Source organism: Mustela nivalis (assembly GCF_964662115.1).
Source record: "Mustela nivalis genome assembly, chromosome: 12".
Taxonomy (NCBI): domain Eukaryota; kingdom Metazoa; phylum Chordata; class Mammalia; order Carnivora; family Mustelidae; genus Mustela; species Mustela nivalis.
Window position 1 is genome coordinate 15,130,553 of NC_139031.1, and position 14,073 is coordinate 15,144,625.

Genomic DNA, 14,073 nt, shown 5'->3' on the forward strand with positions numbered 1-14,073 from the left:
TTTTGAAATGCCAGTGGGACAGCTGTTTACGTGTTTGTGGTATTTGCTGCTGCTCTAATTTGAGGCTGAGAAGATGACTTAAAAATGCTCTACAGGGGACACCTGGGTGGCTCAGTTGGTTGGACGACTGCTTTCGGCTCAGGTCATGATCCTGGATTCCCGGGATCGAGTCCCGCATCGGGCTCCCAGCTCCATGGGGAGTCTGCTTCTCTCTCTGACCTTCTCCTCACTCATGCTCTCCCTCACTGTCTCTCTCTCAAATAAATAAATAAAATATATTTTTTAAAAAATGCTCTACAGTACCGTGTATGCCTTCTCATACCAAAGGGTTGGAAAGTATTTAAAACAGTTTTCAATTCTGTCAAAGTCAAAGGAAGAAGTTCTCACCTGGCAGGTTCTGCATTTTTATTTGTGATTAGGCCTAGTCAAGGGTGACCAAGGGGAGGAGAAGAAATGACATTTCCAGAACACTGGATGAAGGCATAGAGCTCTCAGCTGAGAAGTACTTGAAGGCAAGGGAAATACATTAGAAAAGTTCTGGACATGAGAGAGTGGCTCTAATCTAAGTGATTTAAGTGGATCGTTTGAGTACACCCAAGAAAAACTTCCAGCTGCGTAACAAAGGATCGGGGAATAGACCAAAAAGAACTTTAGTAAATTCTGACTGCATCCTCCTCTGCTTTCTTGTTCTCCCAACTAATTGAAAAAAATTGTATGTAAAGCACACAATGGAATGCTTTTAACATTACAGGTGTTCTATAAGTAGTTCTTCTCAGTTTTTATTCTTTTTTCTTTCTGTCCTTTTTGTCCCTTTGTGTTTCTTTTCTCTTTGGATTTATAGATAATTAAGTTTCTTTTACTCAAATTAATTTTTATACAAGTATTAAAAAAAAAGAAATTCAATGCATCAGAAAATACACATATCTGGCAACGAAATAAGGGGAGATTGACTTCACAAATCTCTTAACAAAGTTTATTCCCCATTCATGGAAATGAGACATACAGAAACAGGTTGATACTATGTTTTAATCTTTGAAATGTTGAGCAAGTTACAATTTTACTTCTTTTTAAATATTTATTATAAGCTAATTGATAACTCAAAATACATAATATAACCTTGCTGAAAAATTATTTAGCAGTATCTGCTCAAGTTAATTATACATCTCAGCTTAACAGCGTAACAATTGTTCTCATTGTATGTACCCAAGAGAGTATCTAGCAAAAGATACATACAAGAAAGTTTATATCCACAATAGCTACAAACTGGAAACTTGGAAACAACCAAATGTTTATCAGCTGAAGAACAAATATATACATTTTGCTATATAGTACTTAAAAATAATGAACAAAAAACTTCAGACACAAAAGAGTCAGCTGCTCCTATGGTTTACATGAATTTCAAGTTCAAACAAATTGAATCTATGGTGATAGGAGTCAGACTATTGGTTGCTAACTGGTTTGTGGGAGGGGTATAAAAAGACTGGAAAGGAGCACATGGAAAACTATAAATTATCTAAAGCTTGATCAGGATGGTGATTCACATATGTGTATAAAATAGTCATCAAGTTGTATAATTTGTGTACTCTTTTAAAACCAAATATGTATAATTTTCATTCATCCCTAAAGGTAAATGATACTATATATGTAATAACATACACAACATAAAAACATATAGTATATAATTTAACATATATAAATATACATGTGTGCATATACATATTTTTTTTAACTAATTCAGGAAAGTTAATGCTACTTTGTTGTACTTAACACCAGGCTTTTCATGTTAGATTGACTTTTCCATTCTTTGGCCACCATGGTGAACTGAGCTCTGTGTTTGATTTTGATCCTCAAAGCTGCTTTACCTTTTATAATGTTTGTAATTGAGTAATTAATATTATTTTGCATTTCATTGGTCTTATACAGATTAAATTTTAGGTTTGAGGAGGTTTTTGGTAAAAAGAAAAAAGAAGAATTTTTTCTTTTTTCCTTTTTTCCAAACTTTTCCCCCAAGTTTGAAAATTAAACAAGGGTGGGTTGCCAATATAAATATGAATATATTTAATATATAATTTATAGTTACATATTATAGCATATACATATATAAGATATATGTTATGTATACATGAATATGTTGGGTAGCTATATTATGTATTTATACTTAAAGAATACATATTATAATATGTTTATATTTTAATTAGAAAAATCTCCCTTAACCTGTGCTTTATGTCCTTTATAGTTTTTTTTTTTTCTCCTTACATTGGTTATTTAGTGGGAATAAATAGCACAAAGAGCAACTTCTGTCTCAAAGTAATGTGATTAAATTAAGACTGAAAATAAGTAACACTGAAAATTGGCTATTGAGCATTTTCGGTCAAGCTCATAAGAAGTTGAGACTTTAGTTTATTTTGTTAAGGTGACTTACCTGAGATTTCCCAGTCCACTCCCGGCTAGCACCTTTCACTATGTTTACCAAAGGCCTTTGGGTTATTCAGAGCGCACTTGGGGGTTCTAGCTTTCCTGACTCTTAAGAACTAACTTCCAGCTTCCTTTGGATTCTTGAATTCACAGGCTGCCCTGCAAGTTGGGGGCCATGGGGAAAGGCTACACCAGTGTCGGGAGGTCATGCTGCTCACTTACAAGTCCATCCCCATGCAAGTGGACGGGGAGCCCTGTAGGTTGGCCCCAGCTATGATTCGGATCTCCTTGAGGAATCAAGCCAACATGGTACAGAAGAGCAAGAGGAGAACATCCATGCCTTTACTCAATGAGTGAGTCTGCCCCTTGCCTACCTTTGTGAACACAAAGACCATGAAGAGAGCGCCAAGCATGTGCATGGTCTAGGGGCCTTACTGTGAAAAAGGAACAAAGTCCAAGAAACAGCAGTTCCTTGGTCTCTCTGACATATGTTTCTTCATATTTATTACACAGTGATCACACTCTAACTTTAGAAATAACTACTGTATTGTACACAAGGTAGATAACGCTTCTTCATTGACCACTTTGGTATAGATTTATTGGGAACAACAGAAAATCATTATGAATGATTCTAGGGTCATAAAATGCATCAAGATACGAATGTTCTGTTTTGTTTTAAGAAGGCAAGCTGCTGGCCTCTTTTCTACCCAGGTCACTTGGAGAGTGTTGGTTTCACCAGTAGTGGGAGGTGGGCAGAGCTGGGTGTTTGAAGCTCACCCTCTCTCCACAATTGCATCCCCTTCTGAATGTTAGTAAGTTACTTTCCTGGTGCCCCCGTATGGGGATCCCATGGATGCTGGTGCTTCAACCCATTTTGCCATTCTGAGGGGCATCCTGTTGTCTAGATACAACCTAACTTACTATTCCATACCGAAATAAACTGTATCCCTCTTGAACCCTTTCTTTCCTTAGGTGTTTTGATGAACCAATTTGAGATAAGGATATAATAACTAGATATTTAGAGTATATATTCCTCTTAGAGCACCCCTTCATCTAATTGTTTTTGTTTGTTTGTTTGTTTGTTTGTTTTAATAGCAGTATCTATCTGGGGTTGGAGAAGGGCATGGGGAAGGATGGCAATTTAGGGCCTCTTTTTGAGTATCTTCTCTATATAATGCCCATATGGTTAGTCTAACCCAAGGTAGGGTCATTTCTGGGCTGAGTCTTGGGTCATTATTTTGTCCCTGGGGGGACCCTCCAATGTGCTCCTCCTGTTTGTGGCCTGTGGTGCATGGTTAATGATGTGTCCTGAATGGCTGACTTCCTGCTGTGCCTATGAAGCAGGGCATGCTTTGACAATCTACAGGAGTGCCTAGAATAAACCAGTGACACAGGTGCCATAGCTCACTGCCAGAACCTGACTTCACCTCTTTCTGAGATGGCATATGTTGAGGAATAGCATTAGACGGGGCTCTTCCAGTGTCTGCATTTTTGGTATCTGCTTCTAAGTCTGAAGCTGGCATGAGAAAGCCTCTCTCCTCTGCTTCCCCCTTTCCTGAAGTCTCTCTGGACATCAGAGTCACTCAGCACTTTCCCCAGATCATTATCCAGACAGCCTGTCAGTTCTATTTCTTACTTTGTTTGCATTTTGCAGCTAGTGAAACTCCTAGCTCATTCCTCCCTGGTTTTCTTTTCTCCTTGCTTGAACTCCCATTAGGCTGAATATTCAACTGGCCAGTTTATATGTGAAAAAGGTAGGATGTCAACAACCATATACGGTTGACCAGATGCTCTCTAGAAACATTAGTGTTAATCCCTGAACCAGTGGTTGGGGAGAAAGCTCTGAAACACTAAATGAAAAGCCATCTTGGAGACCGTATAGCAGCTCAGGTTGTTTTGGGTCATTTGGAGATAGTAAAGAAACTGTAATAAAACAAAAAGTTCTTAATATCTACAGGCAACAACCTCCCATCCCTATTCCTGGTGGTGCTATATTTGATGACCTTATCAGACGCGAAATTGTTTCCGGGTGCTTAGTTTTAAACAGTTCTTGGTCTTGAACTGAGAAAGAATTTGTATTTGCTCAGCAGCTATATTGTGAAGAATTCATTTGGGCTTTCTTCACATATGAAAACAAATACAAATAGTTGTTTTCTTTTCGTACTTAGACTACATACAACGGATGATGCGATCCCATAGATATAACGGCGGGGTGTTCCAGAAACAGCCTCAAGTCAAAAATCATTCCTTCCCACCAGGGGGCAGTGGTGTGTCCTAAGCAGCCTCTGGTCTCAGGAAATCCCTGAAGGATGTTAACAAGCTTTTCGGTTCCAAAAAGGACACTTGTAAAACTTAACCGAGATATTCACTGCTACCGATGATAAATAACTATTGAAACACTATATTTTTAGAAAATCAATACAGATAGCGCATTTTCAAAGGAAAACCAAACATCACCTTATCTTGTCACGAGTATTAAAAACGAAACCCTGGCTGCTCTGTTCACCCTCGGCAATTAGGTTTCTTCTGTTTTACTAGAAATCCTTGTTTTGAAATCTGACTTCTTCCACTGGATTTCCAGATGGAGTTTCCAGTTTGAGGGTTGCCTGGCCATGAAGACCTTTCTACAAGTTTTCTTCAACTTTCTAAGTCCTCTAGGCTTTTCTGTTTCGGCCACAATTGTGCCAGGTTCACTTCCACAGCCATGGTGGAGAGATAATTGGAAGATCTTTATTTTCTTCCTTCCTTCCTTCCTTCCCTGTTTTCCTCTTTCATTCTCTCTTTCTCTCTCATCCCTCCTTGTGTTCCATGACTCCCTGTTACCTCTGTTCCATTCGCCTGTCTTCTTTCAGAAGAAAGAGAACTGCTTTGTAAAGTCTAGAGAACTCATTTAGAAACCTCTGTGTGTGATGAGGATTGGGGAGTGGGGGTACGGAATTAACTGTGCCTGTTTGAGAACCAAGTACTGTGGTTCCCTAAACAGCTGGCTTCCTTTTCCACTTGAGCAGTGGAGCTCCTCACAGGTTTGCCTTTCTCTGGGAGATCACATCTGTACCCCAGATTTCATCTGTGACTGATAACGGAGTAATTTCACATCTGTGTCTTCTAGCCTGGCATTCCTTCTAACAGCCAGAGACTCACACCCAGATGTCTCAGCTGATATCTTTACCTTGATATCCCCTAGCAACCTCAGACTGAAGGCTGAAAATGGCCTTATTAACTCTGCTCCCATTGCTTTCTCTGCTCATCAACCAGTGAGCCCTCTTCATTCATATTTGTCTATAAGGAACCATCTACCCATTCACCATGTCCCTGCCATGGAGTCCTCCGAGTCACCCACACTGTTACACATCCAAGTGGCCTTGAAGGCCTACCTCCTATTTATTTTCCATGTCTTTTTTGGAGGGTGGGGTGGTTAAAGATTTATTTATTTCAGAAAGGGCAGGAAGGGGCTGAGGGAGAGTGCATCTTCAAGCAGACTTCCCGCTGAGGGCTGGACCCAACTTGTGGCTTGATTCCATGACCCTGAGATGATGGCTTGAGCCAAACCCAAGAGTCAGACACTCAACCATCTGAGCCACCCAAGCACCCCTATTTCCCATGTCTTTAATTCACACCACCTACCCACTCTGCTAGTAATACAGCTTCTGTTCAAAGGCCTTCTAAGTTCACTCACCCTGTCATCACTAAATGATGCTCATGATTCCTTGATTCCGGTGTCACTGCCCTTCATGCAATGCTTTTCCAATAGATTAATCAGAAGGATCTTTCTAGAAAAGTTAAGCTTGTATTCCTTAGCCTTACAGAACTTTTTGATCATTGCCATCATCATCCTCTTCCTGCGCTCCAGAGGTCATCGCTCGTCTGGAGCACTGGCATCTTTTGCACGTCCCTTGCTCTTCTTGCACTGCCTTCTTTCCTGCCTTTTTGTCGGTTGACTCTTGCTGAAGTTCAAGACTCCATTGAAATGTCACTTTCCCTAAGAGTCCTTTTCGATCTACTTCTAGATCGAAAGTGGATCTACTTCTAGATCTACTTCTAGATTCTGTTAGATATTCTGTTGGGGTTCTAGGTTACGTTCATCACACCATCTACCAAGAATAATATAGTTCTTGGTTTACTTGTCTCTCTTTCCAGCTTGGAGTTTTCCTTTTAGGATCCTCAGTGCCTACCAGTATGTCTGAGATATGATTAGCTGTTGAATAACTGACTTGCACATGGACCAGATCGGTAATCCTGTATCTATTAACATTGCTCTGAGATTGCATCTAAAATAACATAGATCTAAAATCCATGAATATAAAAGTAACAGAGGTAACATCTTGATGACACTTGGTGTGAATAAATGGAAGATACATACTCAAGAATTTCAAGATTTGGTTCACATGGATTGGATACGTGGGGGAATTCCCATGAGAAATTATTAAATAGTAGGCCATCATGATGCCACTAGATCTTCATTTATACAAAAACATTTATTTCCAAATAATACTTCTTAGTCTATAATCCCATTTGCTATTACCATATAGAAATTGAAGGGCTAGACCTGTTGTGTTCAGTAGACCCCCATCTCTCTGGGACAGGAGCATATCTCATTTTATCATGGCTTATGAATCTATTCAAAATAAGAACCCCAGTGAATATCATTCCCCCAAAAAGTAATAGCAGAGATTCATCTAGGTTCATATTCATGTGCTAGTAACATGGTGCCCAGGTAAACTTGATGACGCTCTTCAAAAAGCACCTTTGAAAGAGAGCAGAAATGTAAAATTTCTCGGGTGGTTAGGGAGATCTTAAGCCAAGTGACTCCTGAGCTCACTGGTAATGAAGATTCCACTGGGAAAGGCAATCATATTAGTCAGGGGCAAGATTTCTAGTTGGCAGACTTTGAATTGGGCAACTCAGTGGGTTGGAGTCCTTCATCCTGGTGCTCAGAAGTATTATTGGTTGTAACTGATAGTCCTTTGAGGAACACAAGGAGTTGATCCACGGGTAACTTTATGTGTGAATTTATATACCCAGCAGCAGAAAAGAGGGATGGCTGTGCCTACCACAGTTACAGCAAAGCTCTTCAAATCCTCTGGGAGAGTGGAGAGAATCATTTTGTAAATGTGACAACAAATTTTAGGTTTAGTTTCTTAAATTTTGTGTTTCATCTTTTCTAATAACTACTGAAGTTCCTTTCCTTTATAAAAGAAGAGAGAAAAGGGTGAAGTCTATGGTCCCCCTCTTCTACCAGGAGTATGAGTGGAATTACGACATCACTGTGATGAATTTAGGCTTTCTTGGTATTACCTTCAGAGTCATTAAAGGTTTGGTTGAGCCACGCTTTTTCAAGATGGTTGTCTTTTGACACAAATTTCCTACAGAGTTCTGGAATCAAGAGGACTATGTTAAAGGATTAAATTTACCTTGACTTTCCTCAAAGATGAGTTTACTATGCCAGCCTACCCCCTCTAGTGTGTGTGTGTGTGTGTGTGTGTGTGTGTGTGCGCACACGCACATGTGTGTGTTTTTGTGTGCGTGCGCACGCGCATCCTCTCTTTGGATGTCTCCAATGACCTAGAGCAAGAGAGGAACATGAAGATGCCTCCTGCCCGCCTGCAGCCCTGCCCAGTGTCCGCGCTCTCGCAGCATCTGCCCGTGCCCTGCCCTGTGCTGCGGTCCGTGGCTTGCCTTAGAGCCAGCCCTTGCCATGTGTCCTGTTGGCTTCATTGCTATCACCGGCTTTTTGGATTATGTCCGTGGCTGGCTGGATTTTCCTTTTCTTTTCATTCACTGTTTGGTGACGCGCTCATTTAATTTCTGTTTAAATTTTGTGTGTCTCTCTTTCTCTCTCCTGGCTTGTTCCCTGTCTGTCCACGCTGTTGTGCTGACTGTCTTCGCTGCTCATTCCCTGCTGCCTCTAGTATCCATCAGGTGCCAGCTGCTGACCTGCGGAGAGTGTCTGCCCCCCCTGGCTCCTTCACCACGTGAGTACAAAGCCGGTCTGTTTCTACATTTTGTCTAGCACCCTCCTGTCCTCTTCAGGGTTAGACTACCTGCCTGCTTTTCCCTCCCAGGTCTGCTTCTCAGACAAGGACCCGGCAGCCCCAATGGCCAGGGGCCTCTCTGTGATTTGAGATGGAATTGTCCAGTTCTTTGCGTTCGATTTGTCTTGGTCCTCTAAGGGTTCAGGTGTCAATTTTTGATGAGTTACTTTAGGGCCCATAATTGCGTGGGGTTGTATAAAATTCCAAACTAAGCACTGGTTTCTATGGAGAGTTTGTGATAGCCCTTTGGCCATGCCATTATCTGTAGCTCTGGGATGATGTTGAAGGAGTGTGCCTACTGCCCTTGATTTGTGAATGGACCCCCTCAAATTAAGTGTGGAGTTTTGAGTGCTTGCATATGCATCCGGGCATTATTTGGGTGGAAAATCCATGGTTGTAATAAAAAGTGAATAACTGAAAACTCTCTGAGTTAGCAAAACACACTTCATTCATAGTTAATAATTTGTACTGGATGTGTTCTATGCTTTTATTTTTTTCTAGTGAAAAAAATATCATTTTTTTTTTTAAAGCACCTTGGGATTTCTTTTTCGTCTTGTTGCCTCTTTATTGCCCTTTTTCTTTCAGATACTTAGCTTTTGTTCAGGTTTAGGTACTGGTACAGATGCTTGGTATTAACTACTTAAATTATTACTACCCCAACAGCCCTATGTCACATGTGCTATTATCTCCATCCGTGGTCTTGTGGGGAATCTGGTGCACGAAGCATTCAGTAACTTGCTCAAGGTCACACAGCTGACAAGTGGTAGACTGGGATGCAAACTCAGATGGCTTGGCTTCAGAGTTGACACCTTTAACAATTTACAGTTTGCCACTTTCATCTATGAGGAGCCTGTCTTCCTCTTACGCCCTAGTTGAATCATTGACTTCTCAAGGAATTCTTTGTTGATTCTTGTTGGGGTAGTTATGTTCTCACTGGCTCCACTATTGATATACGTATTATAGTTATCAAGGTTTAATAGGCTGGTATTAATTACATTAGCTCATGTGTGTGTTGCAGGGGGTGGAGGGTGTTGTGCACTAGACTTAGGCTACCTGAGAGCACTGACCATATCTTCTTAGGAATTTTTGCGTCCCCACCTCTGAACACAGATCTTAACACAAAATATTCCGAAACCAAACAGAGTCGTTAGTTGGCAGAATGAATGAATGGAAGAATACATCTCTAATTGAACTGTACAGTGTCTCTCATTTAGGAATACGCCAAAATTATTCCTAAAGTCCAATCATATAATCCTACTTTCAGTCCTAGTCCTACAGATACACACTCATTCATTCATTTTTCACAAAACATTACTTTGTACATGTTCTGTGTCCACCATTTTGTGCTTGGAATCTAGAGGCGAGCCCAGTGTCTCCATTGGGCTGCCTTCATGGAACTTAAAATTGAGGCCAGAAAATCAACAGGAAAATGACATTTAATTTTCAATTTGGAGGTTATTCTGCAGGTATATCCTACATTTTACAAAAGGCCTCTTCAACAAATGGGAGTCCAAGGAATGGCTTTCAGTGATTTTCAGAGTTCAAAGAATCAAGAATACCACCAATAGATATGCACTAGAATCTATCCCATGTCTATTACAGTTTTAGTTGTATAATTTAAACATGGCTCTTTTTTTTTGGTTCCGGGTGTGCATACTACAGTAGGGTAAACTGTCACTGTTCTGTAACGGTGGAACAACTAACACTTTAAAACTTGAATGTTGATCTAAAATATTTTATATCTCTATATAATATATTAAATGTTACATATTATAAATTTTGTATTTCCATATCTCTGAAATACTTATGTAACAACACTTACTAAATTAGAGTATTTTATTTTAATTTTTAACTTTTCAATTTTTTTCCCAAGATTTTATTTATGAATTTGACAGAGAGCGTGAGAGTACAAGCAGGGGGAGAGGCAGTGGCAGTGGGAGAGGTGGTTCCCCGCTGAGCCTGGGCTCATGACCTGAGCCAAAGGCAGACACTTAACAGACTGAGCCACCCAGGCGCCCGTAACTTAGCCTATTAAAAAAATATATATAAATAAGAAAACACTGTCCCAACTGCCAAGGAGCCTGAGGTAAAACCCAAGAACAAGTAGTGTCTTTACATATTAAGGTCGTGGTTAACAGTTTTGACCCACTCTCATGCTGCTGTTTGCTACTGTCAGCAGTGTTTAATAATCACATTAATGTTGCTTGGGTCCTCATGAAAGTCAGGACCCCAGTATCTTGGACTAAGCTTGTCTGATTTTTTTTTTTCTTTTTTTGTCTCTTGCTCAGCCATTCTCTCTGCTCAGAAAAATTCCTCTATAGATGATCTCTTCTGGGGAGAAGCTTATCTTTCTGCTGTTTCTATAGTAAACATTGGTTTCCTAAAGCAACTTACATGGTCTTTCTCTCAAGCTTTCTAAAAAATTTTTTTTGGTTGGGAGAAGGTCATGACAATAGCCACGTAAGGCGTGGGTTCCCGGGAATTGCAACTACTAATGTCTGTGCACATGGGAAATTTCATCTTTATCCAAAGGATTCTGAAATTTTACTTTTGGTCATATATGACCACATACGAATCCTGAATTTTATTGAAGAGTATTTAAGGCTTTATCCAATATAACAAAACTAAACAAATATAATGTTTCACCACAAGTCTTATGTATGTAGCTTAGTGAATTATTGGAACAATACTTCAGTTAAAAAATCTTTATAATTAAGTGACTTCATAGTAAAGTCCTTGCTGAAAGGCACCTGTGCACACTGAATTTTATAAATCCATGAATATTATAAATTTTATGAAATCATGAATATGAATGCTAAATGTTCCAACTACCAGCTCCTGTTCAGCTAATGCCAAAAATAACACAAAGGTATGTAATTGTAAAATATCTCTGTAAAACTTTTATCCTTCAGTAACTGCTTATTAAATTCCAGTTTGTGCCTATTCCCCACCAAAATGAAATAATGTAAACCATTTATACCCAATTTAGTCTATGTTTCATCTTTGAAAAAATATCGAGTGCCTTCTTTAACTACCAGGGTTCCGTGGGATCCTGGAGATACAGAGATTACAAAGCCAAGGTTTCTGTCCTAGAGAAATGGACATGCCAGGAAAGAGACCTGTTTTGTTGCTTATAGTACAATACAGTGCCATGTGATAAGCATCTTAGCACAGATTCTGGTTGTACTTCCATGTGAATGACTGTTTGGGTATTTATTACATTTGTTTTAATTTTTTTAGTACTTAAAATGAACATACAGTCAATGACTTTCTTGGTATACAGCTGGGAGTTTTAAGATGGGTGTAGATTCCTATAACCGGCACCCCAATCAGGATACAGAACTGTTCTAACACCCCAGAACGCTGCCTCCTCCCTGCATCTCCCATCCACCCTCCCATCCAACCACCAATCACTGTAGTTTTGTATTTTTGAGATTGCCACATAAATGGAATCACACAATATGTAACCCTTCGCAATTGATTTCTTTCCACATAACGTCTTTGAGATTTATCAAAGTTGTTGCCTACGTCAATCACATATTCCTTTTTATTGCTGAGTAGTATTCTATTGTATGGCAGCTTCCACTTATTTACCCATTTACTTGTTGAAGGACATCTGGTTGTTTTCCGTTTTGGGCAGTTAGGAATAGAGCTGCTATCAAGTTTTGTGTAAATATAAATTTTCATTTCTCTAGGTTAAACACCTAGGAAGGGAATTCCTGGGTCATAGGGTAAGTGTATGTTTAACTTCATAAGAAATTAACGAACTATTTTCTAGAGTGCAAAGTTTGCATTTCTTATGTCTGAGAGAGAGAGTTCCATTTGTTTTACGTCCTTGCCCGCACTCAGTATTGCTAGCACTTTAAAACTTTAATCATTTAATCATTCTAATGAGTGTCTTTTCATTATTTTCCATCTATTATATAGTACTCAATGAAGCATCTGCCCAAGTATTTTGCCTATTTTTAAATTGGGCTGTTTGCTTTTCCCTGTTGAGTTTTGAGAGTGTCATATATTCTGGATCCAAGTCCTTTGTTAGAGATGTGCTTTGCCGATGTTTGCCCCCAGTGTAGATCTTGTCTTCTCATTCTCTTTACAAAGTCCAAATTATTCAATTTTTCTATATTTGTGTTTTTGGTGTTCTATTCAAGAACTCTTGGTTGCATCCCAAGTCTTAAATACTTTTTCCTTTGCTTTCTTCTAGCAGTTATAGAGTTTAACATTTTGCATTCAATTCTATGATTCAAGTTAATTTTTGTATAAGATGTGAGGTTTAGGTTAGAGTTTTGTTTTGTTTGCATTAGATGTTCAATAGTTCCAGCACCATTTGTTAAAAAGACTATTTTTTCCATTGAATTACCTTTTCATCCTTATCAAAAATCAATTGAATGTATATATGGGGGTTTATAGATATGATAAGGATGGATTAGTATAGATTTCTGTACTCTGTATTCTTTTCCATTGATCTATGTATTTGTGTCTTTGTCAATGCCATGTTCTTTTGGTTATTGTACTTTTATGTCAAACCTTAAAATCTAGTTGTGTTACTTTTTCACCTTATTCTTTATTTTAAAAATTGTTAGCTATTCAAGCTCCTTTACCTTTCCACATAAATTTTAAAATAAGCTTGCCTGTATCTCCAAAAATTCTACTAGAACTTTGGAATTGTATGGAATCTGCAGGTCAGCTTGGGAGATATAGACGTCTTTACTACGATGAGACTTCCAGTCCATGGTTACTGAATTGTCTCTCCCTTTATTTTGTGCATCACTGTTTTGTAGTTTTCAACATACAGATCTTGTACATACCTCGTTAGATATGTGCTTGTGTTAGATATGTGTTGGTTTTCAGTTCTGGTTGCTGGTATATAAAACTACAATGGGTTTTCTTGTGTTGACCTTGTATCCTGTAGCCTTACTGAAGTTGCTTTTTAGTTCTAGGAGTTTGGTTGCATCCTTGGAATTTTCTAACTAGTCACGCTTTTATATGTGAGTAGGAGTGGTTTACTTTCTTCACAATCCATATGCCTTTTATTTTTTTCTTTTGCCTTATTGCAGTAGCCTGGATTTCTAGTATGATGCTGAGTAAAAGTGGTTATAGTGGATATCCTTGCTTTGCTTCTAGTATTAGGGAGAAATCATTCCATTTTCTCACCATGGAGTATGATTGTTAGTTGTAGATTTACTTATTAAAGTACTTTAGTAGGATATCTGGGAGAGATTAGGGAGGATTGGAGTCATTTGTTCTCTACATGTTTGTTAGAATTTGCCAAGAAACCATCTGGGTCTCAAGGGCTTTTTTCCCTTTTTAACTGTAAGCCAATTCCTTTAGGAGTTGTAGGACTACTCAGGTTATCTATCTCGTTGTAGGTGAGTTTCAGTGGGTGTGTGTGTGTGTTTGTGTAGCTTTTTGAAGTTTTGGAGGAGTTGCTCATTTTATTCCCATTGTTAATATATGTCAAATTATTGGGAGTATTTCCTATCTTTTTAATGTCCTTGAGATCTGCATTGATAGTTCCTTTTTATTCTTGTTTTTAGTAATTTGGATCTTCTCTCTTTGTGCTTCTTAGAGAAGGTTTATCCATTTTATTCGTTTTTTTAAAATCAGCTTTTGTTTTTATTGATTT

At 38.8% G+C, this 14,073-nt stretch overlaps 1 protein-coding gene across 4 annotated transcripts in view; it reads left to right on the forward strand.

Annotated features, from left to right (window-relative positions):
• The window catches only part of DGKI (diacylglycerol kinase iota), a gene marked incomplete at its 5' end in the record, with an annotated part of 437,574 nt that overhangs the window by 282,899 nt on the left and 140,602 nt on the right, over positions 1 to 14,073 (forward strand). For 2 of the 4 annotated variants that reach the window (XM_082693877.1, XM_082693879.1), the window contains 2 exons: positions 2,569 to 2,768; positions 8,325 to 8,387. In XM_082693877.1, the coding sequence (XP_082550003.1) occupies positions 2,569 to 2,768; positions 8,325 to 8,387 (263 nt within the window). The remainder of the gene's footprint in view (positions 1 to 2,568; positions 2,769 to 8,324; positions 8,388 to 14,073) is intronic. The other 2 variants (XM_082693878.1, XM_082693880.1) reach the window with 1 other exon arrangement.